Source organism: Jatropha curcas, chromosome 5 (genome assembly GCF_041381405.1).
Source record: "Jatropha curcas cultivar XTBG-Jc1 chromosome 5, XTBG_Jcur_1.0, whole genome shotgun sequence".
Classification (NCBI taxonomy): Eukaryota; Viridiplantae; Streptophyta; class Magnoliopsida; order Malpighiales; family Euphorbiaceae; genus Jatropha; species Jatropha curcas.
The window spans coordinates 24017781-24038715 of NC_143155.1; the positions used below are offsets into that span (position 1 = coordinate 24017781).

The following is a 20935-nucleotide window of genomic DNA, read 5'->3' on the forward strand; positions in this document are numbered from 1 at the left end:
AACACTATTTGTATTACCTTAAAGCATAAAGCTGAAACAAAGGTTGAGGAATGGCATCCAAATACATTTTATTTATATAGATAGTTTTTTGGAAAAAAAAATATATATCAAATATTAAAAAAAGTTACCATTCTGATTTGACAAAAAAATTATTAAAAAAAAGTTTAAAATATTATTTATTATTATCAATAGCTATCGGACTCCCAAACCAAATATGCTAGTTCAGCGAGCAAGAATAATAACATAGGCAGGAACTGCTCAATCACATGGCATTATTGAAAGCGACATGTATTGCGATGCAAAAACTTAACTACACATAAAACGACAACGATGCATTTTGCATCATGCAGCGATCAACACAAAGCCATAATATTGTCTTTCATTTTCTTCCTCTAAAAACGCTGCCCACTCCCTCGGTTACACCCCATGTAGAAGCAAACCCAAAACTTTCTCGGCGCAACTCACTGTCATATTCTCATGGTTATTCTCAAAAATCAAAGTACCAATTTCTGTCGTTTTCTCCTTCCGACTCTGTATGTCTTATATATATTGCTACCTTTTACCTTTCTCTCTAACAAAACTCCACTTCCAATCGAATTCTAAAACCATCAATCATGGTTGTGGTGGACAGATTTCCAGCAGTAAACAAATGTGCATCAATCGGCAGAGAAAAGCAAACGGTGGTGGCCGATATGGATGGTACTTTGCTTATAGGCAGAAGCTCTTTTCCTTATTTTGCACTTATTGCATTTGAGGCTGGTGGCTTTTTTAGGCTTCTTTTTCTGCTATTAGCGTCGCCATTAGCAGGGGTTCTTTATTACTTTGTATCAGAGTCTGCTGGAATTCAAGTTCTTATCTTTGCTTCATTTGCTGGTTTAAAAGTGGCCGATATTGAGTCTGTGGCTCGTGCAGTGTTGCCGAAGTTTTACTCCAGCGATCTTCATCCCGAGTCATGGCGGGTGTTTTCTTCGTGTGGGAAACGCTACGTTTTGACGGCGAATCCAAGGATTATGGTGGAAGCATTTTTGAAGGATTTTTTAGGAGCTGATGTCGTTTTGGGTACAGAGATTTCATGTTATAAAGGTAGAGCAACCGGGTTTGTTCGCAGCCCTGGCGTACTTGTGGGAAAGAACAAGGCAAATGTTCTTCGCAAGCTTTTTCCAGATATTAGGCCTGACATTGGACTTGGAGATAGACACACTGATATTCCCTTCATGGCTCTGTGCAAGGTTAGCACTTAATTTTTTCTGGTTCTAATTAATCACATATATATATATATATATATATATATATATATATATATATATATATATATATAAAATTAAGCACGAGCACTAATTAATCTCCTATTAATTACAGGAGGGTTACCTGGTGCCACCGAAGACAGAAGCCAGGCCAGTAACCGGCGACAAGCTCCCAAAACCAGTAGTCTTCCATGATGGCCGACTAGTCCAAAAGCCAACACCATTAATGACACTAGTCATAATTCTCTGGATCCCTATAGGCTTCATCCTGGCTTGTTTACGAGTTGCAGCCGGCTCACTCCTACCCATGTCAATGGTCTACTACGCCTTTTGGGCACTTGGCGTCCGTGTCACCGTAAAAGGCAATCCACCTCCGCCTGCAAAAAAGTCAACCGGTCAATATGGTGTCCTCTTCGTTTGCTCTCATAGAACCCTGCTTGACCCCATATTTCTCTCCACCGCCTTAGGCCGCCCTATTGCAGCAGTCACATACTCAGTTTCTCGTCTCTCTGAATTCATTTCTCCAATTAAGACTGTAAGGTTGAGTCGAGATCGTGTGACTGACGCGTCAATGATTAAGAAATTATTAGTCGACGGTGATTTAGCTATTTGTCCTGAAGGGACTACCTGCCGGGAACCTTTTCTTTTAAGGTTTTCGGCATTGTTCGCCGAATTGACAGATCAAATTGTTCCAGTGGCTATGGTGAACCGAATGAGTATGTTTCATGGAACTACAGCTAGAGGATGGAAAGGAATGGATCCGTTTTACTTCTTCATGAACCCTAGTCCAGCTTATGAAGTGACTTTCTTGGATAAGTTGCCTGTAGAGATAACTTGTAGTTCAGGAAAGTCCAGTCATGAAGTGGCTAATTACATACAAAGAGTTATTGCTGCTACTCTTTCTTATGAATGCACTACATTTACCAGAAAAGATAAGTACAGGGCACTTGCTGGAAATGATGGAACTGTTGCTGAGAAACCTAAGCTGCAACACAATAAAGTGATGGGTTGCTAATTTTATTTTACTTTTTTTTTTTTTTTTGTCGAAGTACCTTTTCATTTTGGTGTTATTACATCTTATAACTATTTTAATTTGGAATAGAAGTGATCAATTTTCCTTCTAAGTTTCGTATACAACAAAATCATGTCTTGTTAGAATTTAGAATCTTACTTGGAAACAGTTGAAGTGCAATCATATTTGTCCTGATTATGTTTTGCTTTGATTTTATCATTACCATTTTTTATATTTGTGGTTGCTATCTTATATTATAACCATAGTAGCTAAAAACTGTTTTCACGTTCAAACAATATTTGAATTAACTTTCTATAATATTTAGTTTTTAATATTTTTGAAAAGTTACTCAAATAGCTATTTAAACAGTTTTTAGCTACTTAAATAGCTAAATGCTGTTAAAACATTTAATAGATATCAAAACAGTTAATTTTGCCGAACATGTATAATTTAGGTTCATCAACATATCTTTACATGCATGACATTGACATATCTTTACAAAAATAGGGTGAATTAACCAATCAACAGAAATGGAATGCATTTCCTACTTTGCACATAACATAGAACCATCATATTTGAAGCATTCCTCTAGATCGAGGAAGAAAAAAAATATATACATTCGCACAACTTTAAAAAATATTTTTACCAATCTCTAATATTATGGGAAAGGACCTGAATTATCCACTATAATAATACCCTTCAAATCCAGGTTTATCTGCCGTAAATCTTCTGTTCCTGGAACTTCCTCGTCAAATAGGTTTTTTTATCTCCCGTAATTCTTCATCTCCATCAAATATTGTCAAACATTCGTCAAGGTACCATATTAACAGAAACAAATTGCCCGTCAGAATGAATGGGTTTAATTATCTATATATACATTACATTAGCCCTTTCTTTGCTATTATAAACCCAAAACAAACAGAGCGGGTCATACGTGTTGGTGGTGAAAAACTTGCTCCTCTTTTTGCTCTTTCCTCAATTTCATTTCTATCGACAATCAAATTTGATTTTCTTTTTCTTTTTCATTTATATTTGTAACAGAATACTCCAGAAATAAATTCATCAGATAGGATTGAATTTGGATTTGGAATTGAAATTGAATTCAGAAAAAAATGTCGAGAGCGTCGAGTATAGGAGACTCAGCAGAACTCGAAGGAAATTTAACGCTCAGTGAACGTTTAAAGGTCTTTAAAACCTCTAATTTCGATCCAGATGCTTATATAAAATCCAAATGCCAGACCATGAACGAAAAGGTGCAAATCACTTTCTATTGGATTGTATGCTTAATAAATATTACTGGGTCGTGATTGCTATTTCCTTTTTGAGGACAAAAAAAAAAAAAAAATGTATGAGTTAATTGTTGATGGCAGGAATTAAAGCATTTGTGTTCTTACCTTATTGAGCTAAAGAAGGCATCTGCAGAGGAAATGCGTAAAAGCGTTTATGCTAATTATGCAGCCTTCATTCGGTGAGCTATGGATAATGCTTCTGCTATTCTTTGTTTCGCAATTTTTGTTGTTTTTGAGTAGTAAGATGGTCAGTGTAATATTGGAAGATAGAGAGATTGCTTCCATCTCCTTTTTTTTTTTTTTATTTGATAAATTGGGTTTTGTTTCACTTAACATCAAATATTGCAATTATATCTGTAACTTAGAAATTACAGTAAACTAGAATTTTATTGGCATGATTTCAGGTTTCAAAAATGTTTTGCAGGCAGCCTATGACTTTCATATAAAAATAGTTTATATGCTTTTTCTCGTAATACGGCTGACTTGCAGCCATCTTAAAAATATCTGTACATCTTCCATGAAATTGTGATGGTCACAAACTCACAATTCATCTTTGTAGATAAAGATCCAAGATAATAAGAAAGGCGGATTGCTTGTTATTTCCTACCATTTGATTTTTGTACCTTCTTCAAATCTAGTTTGAAGAAGGATTCATATTTTATTTCATATTGTTCAATCCCAGTTCTGTTTAACCAATAATGTCTAGTTTTTAATTAGATTTTCAATTTCAAAATCATAAATTTATGTCTGAAGATTGTAGTCCATAAAGTTTCATCTCTCCATGCAGATTCAATGAAACCAAAAATCAACTCATACTCTTGGTTTATTTCAACTTGCTGAAGCACAAAAAATAAAAAATGTTTCATGCTTCAATATCATGATAAAAATGATTCAGCAAATTACCGAATGAACTTCTAGTGGATTGCAGTTCTCAGTTCTCTTAGCTTGCTACTATGTGGTATGTATGGCTTGGCCACCTTGGGCTTCCAAGTCCTTGGAAGGATGCAAGTATTTTGGAAACAAGCAAGCATGTTCTTCCATTAAGTAAAAATGAATACTACTCACAAATATTCTCGGTTGTTTTAATAGAGACAATAATCTATTTTGGTTTCATTTGCAGCACATCAAAGGAGATTTCAGCTCTTGAGGGGCAGCTGCTTTCTATGAGAAATCACCTGTCTACTCAGGCTGCTCTAGTTCAGGGTTTGGCAGAACGTGTTCGCATTAATTCACTGTGGGCTGATTCTGACGCCCCACTGGCAGATGACCTCTCTAAATTTGAGAAAAGGGAACTTCCCAAAACAGAAGATTGGTTAACAGAATTCCTAGAAAACCTTGACGTTTTATTGGCTGAAAAGAGAGTGGGTGAAGCTATGGCAGCTCTTGACAAAGGAGAAGGTTTAGCCAAAGAAGCCAGTAAGAAGCACACACTGAGCTCAACTGGACTCATTATATTACAGACTGCCATTAGAGAACAACGACAAAGATTAGCTGATCAGCTTGCAGATATGACTACCCAACCTTCAACACGTGGACCAGAGCTTCGATCTTCTGTTTTAGCTTTGAAAACTCTTGGAGATGGTCCCCGTGCCCATACATTATTACTTAATTCTCACTACAAGAAGTTGCAGTCAAGCATGCAGAGTCTTCGCCCAACTAATGCAGGACCATATGCTGCTGCACTTTCACAGCTTGTTTTCTCAACCATTGCACAAGCTGCAAGTGACTCCCTGTCAGTTTTTGGTGAGGAGCCTGCATATTCTTCTGAGCTTGTAACTTGGGCCGTCAAACAGACCGGGGCTTTTGCTCGTCTTCTTAAACGGCATGTCCTAGCTGCATCAGCAGTTACGGGGGGTCTAAGGGTTGCTGCTGAGTGCATTCAAGTATGCTTGGGACATTGTTCTTTGCTAGAAGCTCGTGGATTGGCCCTTTCTCCTGTTTTACTAAGACTTTTTAGGTCCAGTGTTGAGCAGGCATTAAGTGCCAATTTAAGAAGAATTGAACACAGCTGTGCTGCACTAGCCTCTGCAGACGACTGGTTGCTTGCTTATCCACCAGCAGGTGGGCGTTCTTTAACTTCTGCTTCAACCCTTAGTAATGCAATTTTATCCCAGCCAAAGCTTTCAAGCAGTGCTAACAGATTTAATTCAATGGTTCAGGTGATTAATTACACTCTCTACTAATATTAGAAGAACATGATCTTTTGACCTGTTTTATATTTCTTAAATTATTATTAGTTTTTTTTTTTTCATATTCATCTGGCAGTTGTTGCTACTTGCTTTCAACCTGCATGCCTGTTGATTTAAGTTACGGGACCTCTTCTTTAAGTTACGCTCAGTCTGAAAGTGAGGAATGCTCACTTAAACTTATATTGCGGACAAACATTCTATTATTCCTTTAGGCTCCTTAATCTTATTGTAATTGTTTTTCATTCTTTGTCTGAATTCAGGAAATTCTAGAAGATATAGGGCCCCTTGAGAGCCTTCAATTGGATGGTCCTGCATTGGAAGGTGTTCTACATGTTTTCAACTCCTATGTAAATTTGTTGATACGTGCATTACCTGGTTCAGTGGAGAATGAAGAGCATTTGGAAGGTTCTGGCAATAAAATTGTCAGTATGGCAGAAACTGAAACCCAGCAAATAGCTTTACTAGCTAATGCTTCATTGTTGTCAGATGAGTTACTGCCACGTGCTGCCATGAAACTTTTGCCATCCCCTAATAAGGATGAGCAACCAAGAAGAGCTTCAGATAGGCAATCTCGTCTTCCAGACCAAAGGGAATGGAAGAAGAAACTTCAGCGTTTAGTTGATCGCTTGCGAGATACCTTCTGCAGACAACATGCTCTTGAGCTCATCTTCACGGACGATGGTGACATTCGTCTCAATGCAAATATATACACGAGTATGGATAATCAAGCAGAGGAGCCTGAATGGTTCCCATCTCCAATATTTCAGGTAGCTATGTCTAGGCTGCCAGATTGCATTCAATTCTCAAAATATTGTGGGTTTGGTCCGTAACAAGTACATTTGGATGTGCTTTTTGACATACAAATGAAACATCTATAATAGCAACCTGAAGACAATGGATTCCCACTGTGCGCTACCATGATGTTCTTGCCAGGTTTTCATGCCAGTATGTTGTATCTACTAAAATTAGGATAGAAAGACTTCTAGTTAAATGTTATAATTCCTAGAACACAGAAGAAGAATTTTTAGATTAAGTCTACCTTGTTCAATTCCATCTACATATTTTAGCGTATTGACTCCATTATTTTTCTGAGTATACAAATGTGAAAGAGAACTAATGTGGCTTTATTGGGTACCGTGTAGTAATTTAGGACAAGAGAAGCATGTGTTATTTCAACTTTCTTTTTTACTTGAAGACACCATGGCCAGTCTTCTCACTGTTTGGAACAGTTCCTTTTCTCTCCCCATCCCCCAATAAACTACTTTGCATTTCCGTTCATGACACCAGCACAACATCTATCTGAAACACTGTATTATGAATAGCTGTTTCTGCTCTATAAATGACTTGTTATATAATTGTATTTACCAAGATTATGAATTTTTTTCATAAACTGCATTTAAATTCAGGAACTCTATATAAAATTGACTCGGGTGGCAAGCATAGCAACTGATATGTTCATAGGTAGGGAAAGGTTTGCCACGGTTCTATTAATGAGACTCACAGAGACAGTAATCCTTTGGCTTTCTGACGACCAAACATTCTGGGAAGAGGTGGAGTTGGGACCAAAGCCTCTGGGTCCTCTTGGCCTCCAACAGGTATATTTAAGAATAAGCAATCATTATTTATGTACTTCTCCTTTGCTTATTTTATGCATCAGGGGAAGGTTTTCTTATGATTGTTCAATTTCTATTGCAGTTTTATTTGGATATGGAGTTTGTTTTACTCTTTGCATCTGAAGGCCGTTACTTATCTAGGAATCTACATCAAGTTATAAAAAACATCATAGCAAGAGCAATCGATGTGGTATCTGCTACTGGTGTAGACCCTTACAGGTACTTGTAGTTTAACTTTAAACTAAACATAACGAAATGAAATAGTGTATGTGTATATAAAATTAATTTGGTTCTAGCTGGGTATGAATCTTAAAATCTTAATAGACAATATGCAATAGATGGTTTTGAATTACTTTATAACTTTGATTAGCAAATCAACATCTAAGTTGCCATGATGAATATTGTGTTGGTAGTGTACTGCCAGAGGATGACTGGTTTGCTGAAGTTGCTCAAATAGCTATAAAAATGTTATCTGGGAAAGCAGATTTTGGGAATGTAGAACGAGACGCTAGCAGCCCCACTGCATCATCAGTCATGTCGCATGGAAGTAATTGAAGGTTAGCCATTCATCAAAGCTAGAATATTATTGAGAGGGATATCCCTTGCAGTTTGCTTTTTTGGCTAGATATAATACACACTGCTGCTTTGTGCTCCATTTTCTTTGATTCTTTTATATGTCTCAACAGACGGGTTATATGTAATAATATTTTGTAGTTTTCTTCATAGCTAGCCTCTTGTACATGCATAACCATGTACTAAGGAAATAAGGAATCAATTGCTGTATTCTTCTTTGCCAGAGATATTAATGAGATTGTTCCAATTTTGCAATTTAAATAGACTTACACAAATTCTATTCAACTACAAGTTTGGATCTATAAAGCCATTAAAGGATGGAAAGAGAATGTTCGAACATGAGACCTTTTGATCCCAGAATCTTTTTCTTGTCCATTAATGGCTTTTGCCCCAAGAGGTTTACCTAACTATTCATTTAATTTTTGCACGTAAGCTTATAATTTTAAAATTATTCAATTTGTGGTTAAAATTATTCAATTTGTGGCATTTTGTAGGAAGTTTATAATTATTTTGGGGTTTTTCACTTTATTTCACCTTAAATTTTCAGTATTAAAGAGGCCAATTGGTACCTAATAATGGATTCGTTGAAGCTTCAACGTCAGTTCTGTTCAGGGTCTCATTTTCATTATCCACTTAAAAACTATTTATAATTTGTTTTTTTCAAGTTACGAATTTACTTCTTAAATTTACTTTTTGGTGTTCAATGAATAACAAACGCGTGGCAGAAGACAATTTGCTCACTTATATGACGCGTTGATTTCACAGTTGTTTCCGTAAAACGCCTAATTGCCTTCCCGTCGTCGAGCAACCGTTAAAAAAATTGAACTACTACCCACTTAAAAGACGGCGCGTCGCATATGTATAACGGTCTTGTCTCTCATGAGCCCCTGTGAAGAAACCGTCGATGAACTAATTTGCCATCGGTCGTCGAGTGATCGCCAATAAAACAAAATACACGTGGCAAGAGGTAATTTGCTCGTTTAAATGCGATAACAGTTGAACGACAATCAACCCTGCTTCTCTCGAGCGTTTCTGCCCTCAATCTCAGTTGCCGACTTGACAACTGACCTCCAGACCTACAACTGTAAACAAACCGAGCCAAATCGAGCTTTAACTCAAACTCAATTAAAATTTGATTAAATTTGAAAAATCAAATTCAAATCATTATAGAAATTTATAGTTTATTGAACTTTTTGTCAAAAAAAAATTTTAGAACCGAGTTTCAAACAGCTTAATTCATTTATAATTTTACTTGAGATTTTCTTATTATAAACACTATAAATATATAATAGATATAAGCATGGTAGATCAATTTTAAACTATGTTAATCTCTGAATGGGTGGATAAATTTTAAAATCTCCAACCTATTACTTGGGATTATATAAAATATTTTGATCTCGCTTGATAAATGAACTGTGAGATGCTTCTCGAAATTCCAAAAATTTTAGACAGAGGTCGAGTCCTTGGGTGTGTGTGATGCCTGACACATAGAAGTTGTTAAAGTACATTTTAAGACCAAAGCAATCCATTGACATGGGAGTTATAAAACCTGCTTCCTGGAAAAGAACGTCTCAGTTGGCCATTAACAAATCTCAGTAACAACTTCTAATAAAAGTTGTTTTTGTATTTTTTGAAGAGTACAAAAGTGGTTAAAGATTAGTTTGATCAGTTTGAACTATTGGTTGGGACCAGTGAAATCTGATATTTTCTTTAAAGCAAATCCAAAAGACATCATAATTCAAACATATTTATGCTTTTCAGCATTACAATCTGTAAAGAGAAAAAGGAAAAGCAAAACCACTATTTTTGACCCTCTATTCTTCTTTAAGCTACAGAGATGTGCAACTTACTATTTTCAAATGCATTTCCTGCAAAAACAAGATTTATTTTCTTACTTCAGGTAAAAATGGCTTGTCAACTGCTATGCGTACTTCTTGTTCTATTTGCAATCATATCGACTGGAGAGGGAAATCAAAATGCAGGCAAAGTATGCAACCCTGTTGACCTAAAAGGTCTAACTTGTTTCAAGGCTGCAATTCATCTTGATACTTCTGGCCGGCTAGCGAAATGGGTTGGTGTTAGTTGCTGCAATTGGGAAGGTATTCGCTGCAATAATCAAACTGGTAGAGTAACAGAAATCCATCTTTCAGGATTCATTTCGACTGATGATTTTTTCTTCCAATCCGAGATGAGAGGATTTCTGTCTCCTTCTATAACATATCTCAACTCTCTCCAAGTCATTGATCTCGGTGGCCTAATAGGACTTGCGGGAAGGATCCCAACAGCAATAGGCTTTCGCCTTCCAAATCTCCGAAAGCTATACTTATATGGCAACAGGCTCAGTGGATCAGTACCAGATAGTATTGGTAAGCTGTCGAAACTTGAAGAACTTCACCTGCATGAGAATAGATTGTCCGGTTCTCTTCCTTCGAGCCTTGGTAATCTAAAAAATCTAAATCAATTGCTTCTATATTCAAATCAATTTACTGGTATGATACCTGATTCACTCACAAATTTAACAAATCTGATGCAACTGGATGTCCACAGCAATTCTTTAACTGGTTGCATACCAGACAAGGTTGGTGGAATGCAGGCGATGGAGAAGCTCGACCTTTCGGATAATCTATTAAGAGGAAAAATCCCACTTTCATTAACAACTTTGAATGCTATATCAGAGTTGTATTTGGATTCAAATTATCTTGAGGGAGAAATCCCATTTCCAGCGAGTTCTGGTCAAATGTATTCTCTCGGTTTCCTCAGACTGAATAATAATCTTCTCACTGGTAGAATACCTCGAAGCTTCGGATATTTGGTTTCTCTGCAAAGAGTTTCCCTAGCAAATAACAAGATTGAAGGAACAATTCCTTCCAGCTTGGGGAATCTATCAGCTTTAACAGAGTTTTATATCAGCAACAACCTTCTTTCTGGGCAGATACCAAAATCAATCTCTCAACTTTCTCGTTTAATTATCTTAAACGTCTCTCATAATTTGATTCAAGGGCCATTACCTTATGAGATTTCTTCTCTCAAAAATCTTCAAACTATCGATTTGTCATTTAACCGTTTGAACTTAATCTCCTTTCCAAAGTTTTTAGCCGAAATGTCATCGCTTTCCAAGATATATTTAGCTGGATGTGGAATTCAAGGAGAAATTCCAGAGTTCTTGCGAGCAACACCAAGTTCATTACAAGAGCTAGACTTATCAGCTAACCGTCTCACAGGAAGCTTGCCAGCATGGCTTGGAAGCTTGAATCAGCTCTACTTGTTGAATCTCTCAAGGAATATTCTTGTTTCGAGAATCCCTGATTCAGTTACGAACTTGCAGCATTTGGGGGTGTTGGATCTCCACTCAAACAAGTTAACAGGAATTATAAGTGAAGTTTTTGATATAGGAAATGCATTTCCTGATGGTTCAATGACATATGTAGACCTTTCTGATAATAACTTCTCAGGCGGCATTGAACAAATTGGAGTAGGAGCTCAATCTGAGATGAACTATCTCAATTTGTCACATAATTTTTTACATGGTAGGGTTCCAACATCCATAGGAGGATTGAAATTACTTCAGACTTTGGATTTGAGCTATAATAAGTTAGGCTTCAACTTGCCAGAGACTTTAGCCAATTTGAGCTCATTAGAAAGGTTAAAGCTGCAGAAAAACCATTTCACAGGAAAAATACCAGCTGGGTTTCTGAAGCTGAGAAAACTCAAGGAGCTGAACTTATCAGATAATCTTTTGGAGGGACAAATTCCGATGGGTAAACCTCTGATCGAGTTCCCATGGAGCTCTTACTCTGGAAACAAAGGTTTATGTGGGAAACCTCTTACTCCCTGTAAGGCTTAAAGTTGCAGATACTTAGGTGAAAACTCAGATAGGACTAGTGTTTTGCAATGATTCTGCTCAATTAAAAAAGTTACATTATTTATTTTATAATTTGCTTGCTCCTTCCTTTCCCTTTCTGCATCTGCAATTGCTTCATTAGTTAGAAACTAAATAACTTGCAGGATCATCAATATTTTTACAATTTGAAAATGGTGCATTTTACATAAATCCTTGAGGCACATTTTTTCAAATGTAAATTGAGGCCTGCATGCATTTCAATCAATTTGTCTTGTAAACATAGCACCTAGAATAATTCACCTTAATACATCAAACTTGGTCTAAACCTAGCACAAATGGACAATCAATACTAAAACAATCTCCCACGCGTGCACACTCTTTACACAGTGCAAAGAAATAATAATGAAACTTGATCATGATTTCATTCCATAATTTATATCATATGCTACAGTCAGGACTAAATTAGTATGAAGGCAGTACAATTAAACAATCAAATTAGACATGGAACTGGTTCTGTTAGATTTGTATGCAAGTGTGGTACATAAATGCTATTGGGTACTTTTCCTTTGTAGCTATAAAGATGTGTTACAGGACTGGACAAATGCTGGAACAGAAATTTCTCTGAAAATTAGCCTTTATTTAATATTGTTGTTACATCATTTAAGTACTTAGAGCTTCAAAGAACTCTTGGTTTAACCCTAGTTGACGGTAATTCATGTAGTCAATTCCGTTTAACCTTACACAACATAAGACCTGCTCCGGCAACTCCTCCACTTTGTTGCCCTATTAAAATATGCAAAAACAAGGTGTACAAAAATCTCAGATTCTAAGAATCACCATAAAATTCAATAAATTTCTCAAATTCAGCATCTATCAATTAGCTTTATTCTTCAAAAAGAATATATAAAAAATACTTGCCTGTATTGTGAGGCCGACATCCAGGACACAAATCTTAAGTCTGTCTAGGAATGCTTCAAAACCTTTCCTAGAGATGTAACTGAATCTATGCATGTCTATGTCAATTTCGAAGTAGGTTTCTCTTTCTCCCTGCAAGAAAACATTATCTGCTTTAAACAAATGCTACTTCGCCCGACCCATATTAGATCATGTTACACAGTCTTAATAGCAAGCAAATTATTTTGAAACACAGCAAAGGGAAAGCAACTCTAGTGTGGAGACATGAGCCATCATGAGTCACAATGCACTCACATCATCAAACTCTCTTGCTTGCATAAGACAAAGGTTCTTAAAATTAAGCATTCAACATATATAAGAATTCTGTAGAGAGAACAATTGCCTTAACAACTGTAATTGAGCACTTTACAACAACTTGTGTTGTAAACTAATTTATTTCTTGTAGGTATCAGCCTGACCACGAACGAAAACGTCATCATCTAAAAAGGAAATAAGCAAAGTGAACTTCAACTCTAAATGGATAAGTGAAATTGCAAAGGAACTTACTAAGTAAAACTCATGCTGAGGACGTGACAGAACAGGTTTCTCATTATATGCCTGCATAAGTTTCCTCTCTGCAGCACTTAAATGAAGATCTTCTATATTTACTACTCGACCCAATATCTTCAATCTTTCTCGAAAGGGTACAATTGTATCTACAGGGAACCCTTTGACTTTTTCAACTTCATCATCAATTAACCGCTGTTCAAAAAATTAACGATTAAATAAACAAAGGCATGGGGATGAAATGATGAAACTAATTGACAATATGAAATATCCAGCAGCATAGAACAATATCGTCATCATGAAAAACATTTCTTTTCTTTTCTTGGCTAGTGATAGGATTATAGAGTAGTAGTTTTGCCAAAGCTAAAAAGAACTAAACAGGCTTACGATGATTTTTTTGAATATGTTGAATTTCAGTTATAATAAAAAAGGCCCCAATCTTACCCTGATACTTTCTTGAAATAGGGTTGGAACTTCCTTTGAGTAACTCTCAGAAAGCTTAAAATACAAAACAAAACTCATTCCTTCTCCATCTATTTCACTTTGAAAAAATGCGGCATTATACAATGGAATCTGCAGAACCCAGACAAGAGTCAGCCCAAACAATTCATACAAGGGAAACAATGAAAAACAATAGGAAACTTTCATTCTAATTCAAGCATACTGTTTGAGATACCTGAATATTCACATGTACATACACCGATAACAAATGTCCAATGTAGGAATACCTGAACGTTTACGACAAGTATATTTGGAAGCTTTCCAGAAGAGTTAACAGCAGGGAGCTCCACAAACCGAGCAATATGATCAACTTTTCGAGGTGATAAGAATACATCAACCCCAAATGGATAGTATGCAGCATAGTTAGGAGCAAATTCCTTCTTTTTGTCCCTACCATACAGAAGAAAAGTGCAATTGAATCTCTTGAAAGGAGATAATCATGTTAGATCTACATTTAGCCTGTGACAAAGGATTTACATACATATATACTGTATATACATTAAATTAAATGCAAGTAGCTGGAATGGTGTTCATGCATAACAAACTAAATAATTTCCATCCTTTTTTTTTTTTCGGTTAGAATAATTAATTTCCAACTTCCTAAAAGACTCACCTGAAATAGTTCTGTCCCCGGACTTTGAAACTGCTCGGTTCTATATGTGACCAACAATCAAGCATTTTCTTATCTATTGGACAAAATGGGACTTGCGAACCAGCTATTGGCCTCTGCAGAATTGGCTTAGAAGAAACTGAACCATAAAAGAAGAACAATAAAATAAGAGCTAGTTTCTCTAATTTATACTGGGTTGTGAAGGATATAAGTGCTTTTGATGTATTATCACCAACTAAGACCTAATATCAAATGTGAAAGGGGACAAAAGAATTTTTTTATGAAATAAAGTATTAAAGCATCAAAACCAGACCACATATGTACATTACTTCTGAAAAGAATAAACAAGTTAGAACTACTTTTAATATAACCATGCCTATTTGAATTTCAAAAAACTGAATTACAAAGCTTCATTAATTTATGTCTAAGGTTTAGGAGGCTACCAAAAACATCTATTATTCTGGTCAAATCATTCAATATAAAAAACAAGCAAAGGTTGCTAGGTAATATGAAGACAAATTTCCCATTTATGTAAGAATATATTTAACAGGGGATGGCAATGGAAGTCATCAAAACTTTGTAGAATTTGAAACTACTGTTCCACAAAATTGTGACTCTCTGAGCTGCATACAGCAGTTAAAAGAACTAAAGGATCAAAATCTTAACAAGTATTAGCATAAGATCAAATGATTTTTGAAAGTATAGCTGCCTGAATGATATTAATGACAATGAACATATTTCATGATTATTTTTTCACTTTCAGAGTCGATAGTGGAGTACTCACATAAAGCATTGTTAGGATGCCCTTCCTTCCATTTGAATGAGAGTTTTAAGGCAGCCTTTTTCCTTGCACTTGGTGGACTAGAGCTTAGAGATCGTCTCTTTTCAACTGGTGGAACAGTTGAAGCAAGACAAGGCAAACAGTTGGCTGGAAGAATTCCACAATTATCTAATAATCCTTCCCCCTTGCCACCATTTTCATCCACAGATGACGCAATTTCATCAAGGAAGACTGGTTGTGAAGGTCCCTCAGATTTTGGTAGGGAATCTGCATAATCTGAGTTGAAGACCTGATTATTTGGATGTCTAGCAGCCTCACTCACAGAGTTCCGAGCAGAGTTTCCTGCTGATGAATCCCCTGCCTTCTTCATATGATCACCTGAAGAGGTATACTGGAAACCAATAGTATGATCTCCATGTTTTGCATCTCTGCTAAATGCAATACTTGATGGTGGTAAGCCTTCAGAACCGTTTAACGATAACACATCTGCAGTTATTGAACACATAATTCCACAACATAAATCGTCTATTAAGCAGCGGAAGAAAAGACAAGTCAATTGTTCAAGAGATATTAGAACATCCAGATTAAATACCATACCATCTGGAACACTTTCAAAATCTTCCTCACAATCAGATTCAAATATTGGAACCGAGTCAAACCATGCCTCCTCAATACTTCCTGCTGATGTTACCATTGTAAAAAAAGTGAGGATACAGCTACAAAGAATAAAGGGAGAAGTAGCATATATGCTATACACATTATTTCACAACAAAGACAACTACTATGGCTATGTTGTCAATGCTAGACAAAGTCATCAAGAAAAATGCTATTCCAACAAAATGTGATGGTTTCAGCAGAAACAGTATATGAGGAAAACATGAAAAAAAAAATCTTAAATCTAAATAGAGGATAAACTTTATCGGATCATTGGCCATAAACCTAAAATATAAATTAGTCAGCCAATATATTCAGCATGCCAGTTAAAAGCATATTATGAAAATCCTCATCTCAGTTCAAAAGAACAAAGTATTGCAAATCTTCATCAAAAACAGAGCACACTTAGAGAGCATAGCAAGTTGTCTTCCATCTAGTGAGTACCAGTTCTTTCATCTTTCATACGATAAGGACTTAAGGGCGGAAATAAATAGAACCAGTAGATTAAGGATATATATTTGTGGAGTCCACTACAATTACCAGAGCCACAAACATTGAAAAGGATTTGACGAAGTACAGTTGTCAAAAGCCACCTGTAAAAAGTTCACAAAGAATCATAGACAGCACCCCATGCTCATCTGCAAATCACCATTGACATGGACTATGGAAGGCCACAACAGGCTGTGTAGTCAATTCTTCATAAATATACAACAATTATACTAGCCATCCTCTTATCTTACTAAAAAGAAATGGAGGAAAAATATCCCCATCTCCTCAAGCAATCATCAGAATCCAATCTGCTAAATCCAGATCAAGCTCAAATTGGTAAAGTCTTCTGCTTCCTTGAACAACAATATCAGATATAGATCTTTGCTAACAATTGATGATCCAGATAATTTTCATCAGCCACATTCATTGCGATCGATAAAGAAAAATTAAAATGTCATCATATGTAATTATTACACCACTGCAAATTAGCTTACAAGTACAGCTTGATGAAAAAACACACACACACACACAAAAAAAAAAAAAAAACCTTGCTTTACATAAATATCATCAGGACAAATAGTACCAACCAGTTATTGCAATGCATGCTAGTACCTTACTTCAAATAAAGAGCTTCTCTTTATCATCACATTTACCAATATCCCACTAATCATAGTAAAAGAAAAGAAAAGCTACATGCCATTGTTGCCAACGTTTCATGCAAAAAAGAGATTAATCATAACATTACATTAAGCCAATCTAATACTCCAAAATGTCCAAATTCCAAACCAAAAATATAATCAATTAAAAAAAAATAAAAATCATACCATCACTACCATCAAACAAATGAACCCAAAAACACAAACCCAGTAAAATGCAAAAATCAAATCAACCACCATTCAACCAAAAAGAAAACAAATTTGATTACAAGACGAAAAGGCAAGGCCAAAATAATAGAGTGAGGTGTGGACCTTGAAAGGTGGTGTTAGAGAAGGAAGAGCGATGATCAGGTGGAACAGCAGCAGCAGAAACAGAAGAAAGAGGCCTATCAAACTTATTATTATCCAGTGATCCATCAGATAATCTAGATGACACTCTTCTTCTGATCCCTTTCCTCTTCTTGCGTGTCTTCTTCTTAGACCTCAATCTTCCACCTACACACCCTTCTGGTGTTGATACACATGCCCCCATATTTTCTCTCTCTTCCCCACCCCCACCACCACCACCACCCCCTCCTCTCTCTTTTCTCTCACAGGATCAGAAAGTCTCCATCTTCAACGAAAAAAGAGCCCAAAGACAGACAATTCTAGTAGTCCTCAAAGAAATGATATAAGAAAGAGAGAGAGAATATAAAAATAAAAACTTGGGAAGGTTATAAACAATCAACAACTACCATCATTCATAGACTTTATTGCTCTCTCTAGATTTTCAAGAACAAAGAAAACAGAGAGGAAAACTCTTTTTTATATATTTATATTTATATTTATATTCATATAATAACACAAGTCCAATAAATAATTAAGTTATGGTTTCTTTCAATATTGCTCACCTTTTATATCAATATAAAAAAATAATAATAAAAAGAAGAAGATATTATTATTGATTCATTATTTATTGTAAAGGAGCAGCGACGGCAAATTTGTGTTAATTGTTTGTTGCTGGATGCGTAAGGCATCAAATATGGCGAATGGGACCCATTAATTCATAATAGCTTTGCCACGTGGATCATTACTATTAGCCCAATTAGGAGTTTTATTTGAGTTCCTGGACCAGCTATTTCAGTGCGTGTGGTTGTCTCTTTTGTATTTTCTTTTTTTTTTTTTAAGAAAAAATATTTGGGGTGTAATTAACGTTGCCTTTTTTATTATTTTTATTTAACATTTAAATTTATTTTTATTATTTATTAAAATAATGAATATATATACACACACCTTCGAACAAGAGATTATATGTAGTTTCTATAACTTGTTGAAATTTGTAAGAAATATATTAATTTTAGAAATTAAATAAATAATCTTTTTATTTTGCTGTTAAAAAAATATGGATCTTTTTAGTAGTGAAATGGAGAAAGTCATATATATCATCCCAATCTACCTTCAAAGGAAAAAAAAAAATTGTACCAGAAAAACAAAATTCTTTAATGAATATTTATTTATAAATTAAAATTATTGATACTTAAAATTAAAAAACCAGAATATAATAATTAATTAAAAAAAATAAAAACTAAAATAGTAATTTTGAAAGCCGCAAAGAAATATACAGAGCATAGATGGTGTCAATTTTAGACGCTAACAACGTGGCTTTCGGCTGAAAAATCTGATGCAAAGTCTGCTTACGTGTGAACTTTCGGAATTGTATCACAAAGAATATAAATATTATATATATTAAAAAACAAACAAAAGGGAATTGGTGTGATGTGATAATAAAAATTAAACTTGTTTTCAACCTGAAACTGCTCATCTCTTCAGCTCAGAATTTTTTTTTTTTGTCCGTTTACACTATTCTGCGAAAAAATTTATAATAAACTATTTTGAATCTAATGCTAAGGTGAAAAATAATTATCTAAAAGGAAAATATAAATTTTATATATATATATATATATTAGGTGAGCTGGCTATGTAGATGAAATGTGGAAGGTATGGGGTGAACTTGCTTAATTGGTAAATTCAAATATGTACAAACGTGAAATTACCAAAAGTGATCATAAAAAGAGGGTCCGAAACAGAGCGTTTTTGTCCTAATTTGGATATATATTACGTAATAATTAAAAGAAAGAATAAAAAAAGCGTTACGGCTAATGAACAGAAATTAACGCTATTATGTGGGGCGAGAGGGCTGCGAATATGTGGCGTAAATGATTGGAAGATGAAGACTAACTCGCACTCGCACTCCACATGCAAACCCAAAGAAATTTCAGCACACGTGTGAAACTACGCTATTTTTAACCAATCCCTTTGAACGGTATATTGTCAATGGCGAGATTATCATCTTTTTGGAGACAGCTGCCAATTCGTTAATTAATTAATTAATAATTATGTAGAAAAAAAAATTTTGATTCAATAAATGCTGCCATATTTTATCTTTGAATTTATGCAAGTAGACAACTGCCATTATTATATTGCGTTATGTATTCTTTTATTTTTTATAATCTACAAAATATATAGTTCTTTCTTTTCTTTTTTTTTTTTTTTTTTTTTGTCCATTTGAATTGCTGGACAATGGAGTTTTTCATAATTTTGATTTGTAGCCATCATGAAGCTAGAAAGTGTCACCGTTGAAGGTTAAAAGAATAAAAAGTTAAAATAATAATTCAGTCCTCATTTTTATCATAATTATAATTTGGTTTTTTTAATTCAATTTATACACTATTTAATCAATAAGATTAAATTAAATTAAATTTATTTTTTTCATAAAAAACCATTTTTTCAATAATAAGAATTAGAAATTAAAGAAATAAATAATAATGCTATATTGAATATAAATGTAAGGAACAAAATTATAATTACAAACCAAAGAAAACTAAATAGCTATTTTAAATGAATAAAAGAAAAAAAAGAGAAAAGATTTCGTACTTTGGTCTAGTCAAGTGATGGGCTAAGGGCCCCTCAATGCAAAAACCAGGTGAGCTGGCTGTGTAATGAAATATTATTGATAAATTTATTAGCAAATATATCTTCTGAAAGTGATATAAATATTAAAAATTCTTGAGTTGAGATATCAAAGGCAAATAAATTTAACACATTCGAAGAATAAGAAGATTTTGTTTTTTTTATTCATTAATGGGTAATTATTGGGTACAAATAATACTATTGATTACAGGATAACAAATACTAATATTTACATTTAAACAATTTGTATTCAATATGTCAGTAAATAAAAAAATAAAATTATATTTTTATATTTTTATAAAAAATAAAATAAATCAACCAAATTATATTTAATTACCACGAGATAAAATTATTTACTCTGTCAATTATCATGAAGAAAGTAAAAGTATTAGACACGTTTGAATTACTGATAGTTCACCATTTTAAGTTAATTAAAACAAATTATTCAACTTGGTAGAAAAATTAAACAATTGACATGCGAAGAAGTTGTTCGCCTACTTATTTGCTATCTACTAATTCTTTAGTCTAAGTCAGAAAAAGCTTGGCTTTCAACCGTAACCATAAACCGTAAGGAAATGAAAATGAGAGGGGAGAGAAAGTGTGGGGGATCAAAATTTCATTGATGTGACAAAGTAACAACATGTTTGAAAATATTACTCATCATTGAGTGAAAGAGAAGTTTAAAGAGATTCCTTTCAACCGAACCAAACATGGTTGATCCTCTCCAAATCAGAGAAAAAGTGCCTTCTAGATTGAGCCTACCCATAAAATTATTAGTATATAATAGTAATCTTTTATAATTTTACACTTTTATTTTGCAACTCGAAAAGCATTTTTTGTTTTTTCAACACATCTATCACAATTTATTTTCAACTGGGCAAACATTAAAAATGCCGATCAAAATAAAATAAAATAAAATTCTGCAATTTTTTGATCCAAAACAAGAATATTACATTTAATCTTTATATTTGTAAAATAGCATTAAGATTATTGACAAAAGCATATGGTTAACCAAGAGTTTTTCAAGTTCATAAGCAATCATAATTTACTCATTCAATTCAATTAGCAGCCAA

At 34.5% G+C, this 20935-nt stretch overlaps 4 protein-coding genes across 6 annotated transcripts; 3 read left to right on the forward strand and 1 right to left on the reverse strand.

Annotated features, from left to right (window-relative positions):
* Window positions 1-517: 517 nt before the first annotated feature.
* LOC105649803 (glycerol-3-phosphate acyltransferase RAM2) lies at window positions 518-2360 on the forward strand. Its single transcript, XM_012236594.4, has 2 exons — window positions 518-1229; window positions 1360-2360. Exons 1-2 carry the CDS (start codon window positions 615-617, stop codon window positions 2257-2259), a joined length of 1515 nt encoding a protein of 504 aa, XP_012091984.1. The 5' UTR covers window positions 518-614; the 3' UTR covers window positions 2260-2360.
* Window positions 2361-3091: 731 nt separating this feature from the next.
* LOC105649802 (Vps51/Vps67 family (components of vesicular transport) protein) lies at window positions 3092-8175 on the forward strand. 2 transcript variants are annotated; one of them, XM_037635951.2, is made up of 8 exons: window positions 3092-3199; window positions 3298-3509; window positions 3627-3724; window positions 4666-5704; window positions 5995-6501; window positions 7141-7329; window positions 7430-7566; window positions 7761-8175. In XM_037635951.2, the coding sequence occupies exons 2-8, from the start codon at window positions 3369-3371 to the stop codon at window positions 7900-7902; spliced, it is 2253 nt and encodes a 750-aa protein (XP_037491879.1). In that variant the 5' UTR covers window positions 3092-3199; window positions 3298-3368; the 3' UTR covers window positions 7903-8175. The 2 variants fall into 2 exon arrangements, with proteins under 2 accessions (XP_037491879.1, XP_012091983.1); XM_012236593.4 differs by having other exon boundaries at window positions 3161-3509.
* A 1535-nt stretch (window positions 8176-9710) lies between these two features.
* LOC105650191 (uncharacterized) lies at window positions 9711-11854 on the forward strand. Its single transcript, XM_012237066.3, has one exon. It carries the CDS (start codon window positions 9758-9760, stop codon window positions 11762-11764), a length of 2007 nt encoding a protein of 668 aa, XP_012092456.2. The 5' UTR covers window positions 9711-9757; the 3' UTR covers window positions 11765-11854.
* A 304-nt stretch (window positions 11855-12158) lies between these two features.
* On the reverse strand, window positions 12159-17729 carry LOC105649804 (uncharacterized). 2 transcript variants are annotated; one of them, XM_012236595.4, is made up of 9 exons: window positions 17226-17729; window positions 15712-15795; window positions 15118-15600; window positions 14337-14472; window positions 13951-14113; window positions 13667-13795; window positions 13223-13417; window positions 12680-12808; window positions 12159-12544 (listed from the first exon to the last, which is right to left on the reverse strand). In XM_012236595.4, the coding sequence occupies exons 1-9, from the start codon at window positions 17443-17445 to the stop codon at window positions 12422-12424; spliced, it is 1662 nt and encodes a 553-aa protein (XP_012091985.1). In that variant the 5' UTR covers window positions 17446-17729; the 3' UTR covers window positions 12159-12421. The 2 variants fall into 2 exon arrangements, with proteins under 2 accessions (XP_012091985.1, XP_012091986.1); XM_012236596.4 differs by having other exon boundaries at window positions 15712-15792; window positions 17226-17728.
* Window positions 17730-20935: the final 3206 nt, after the last annotated feature.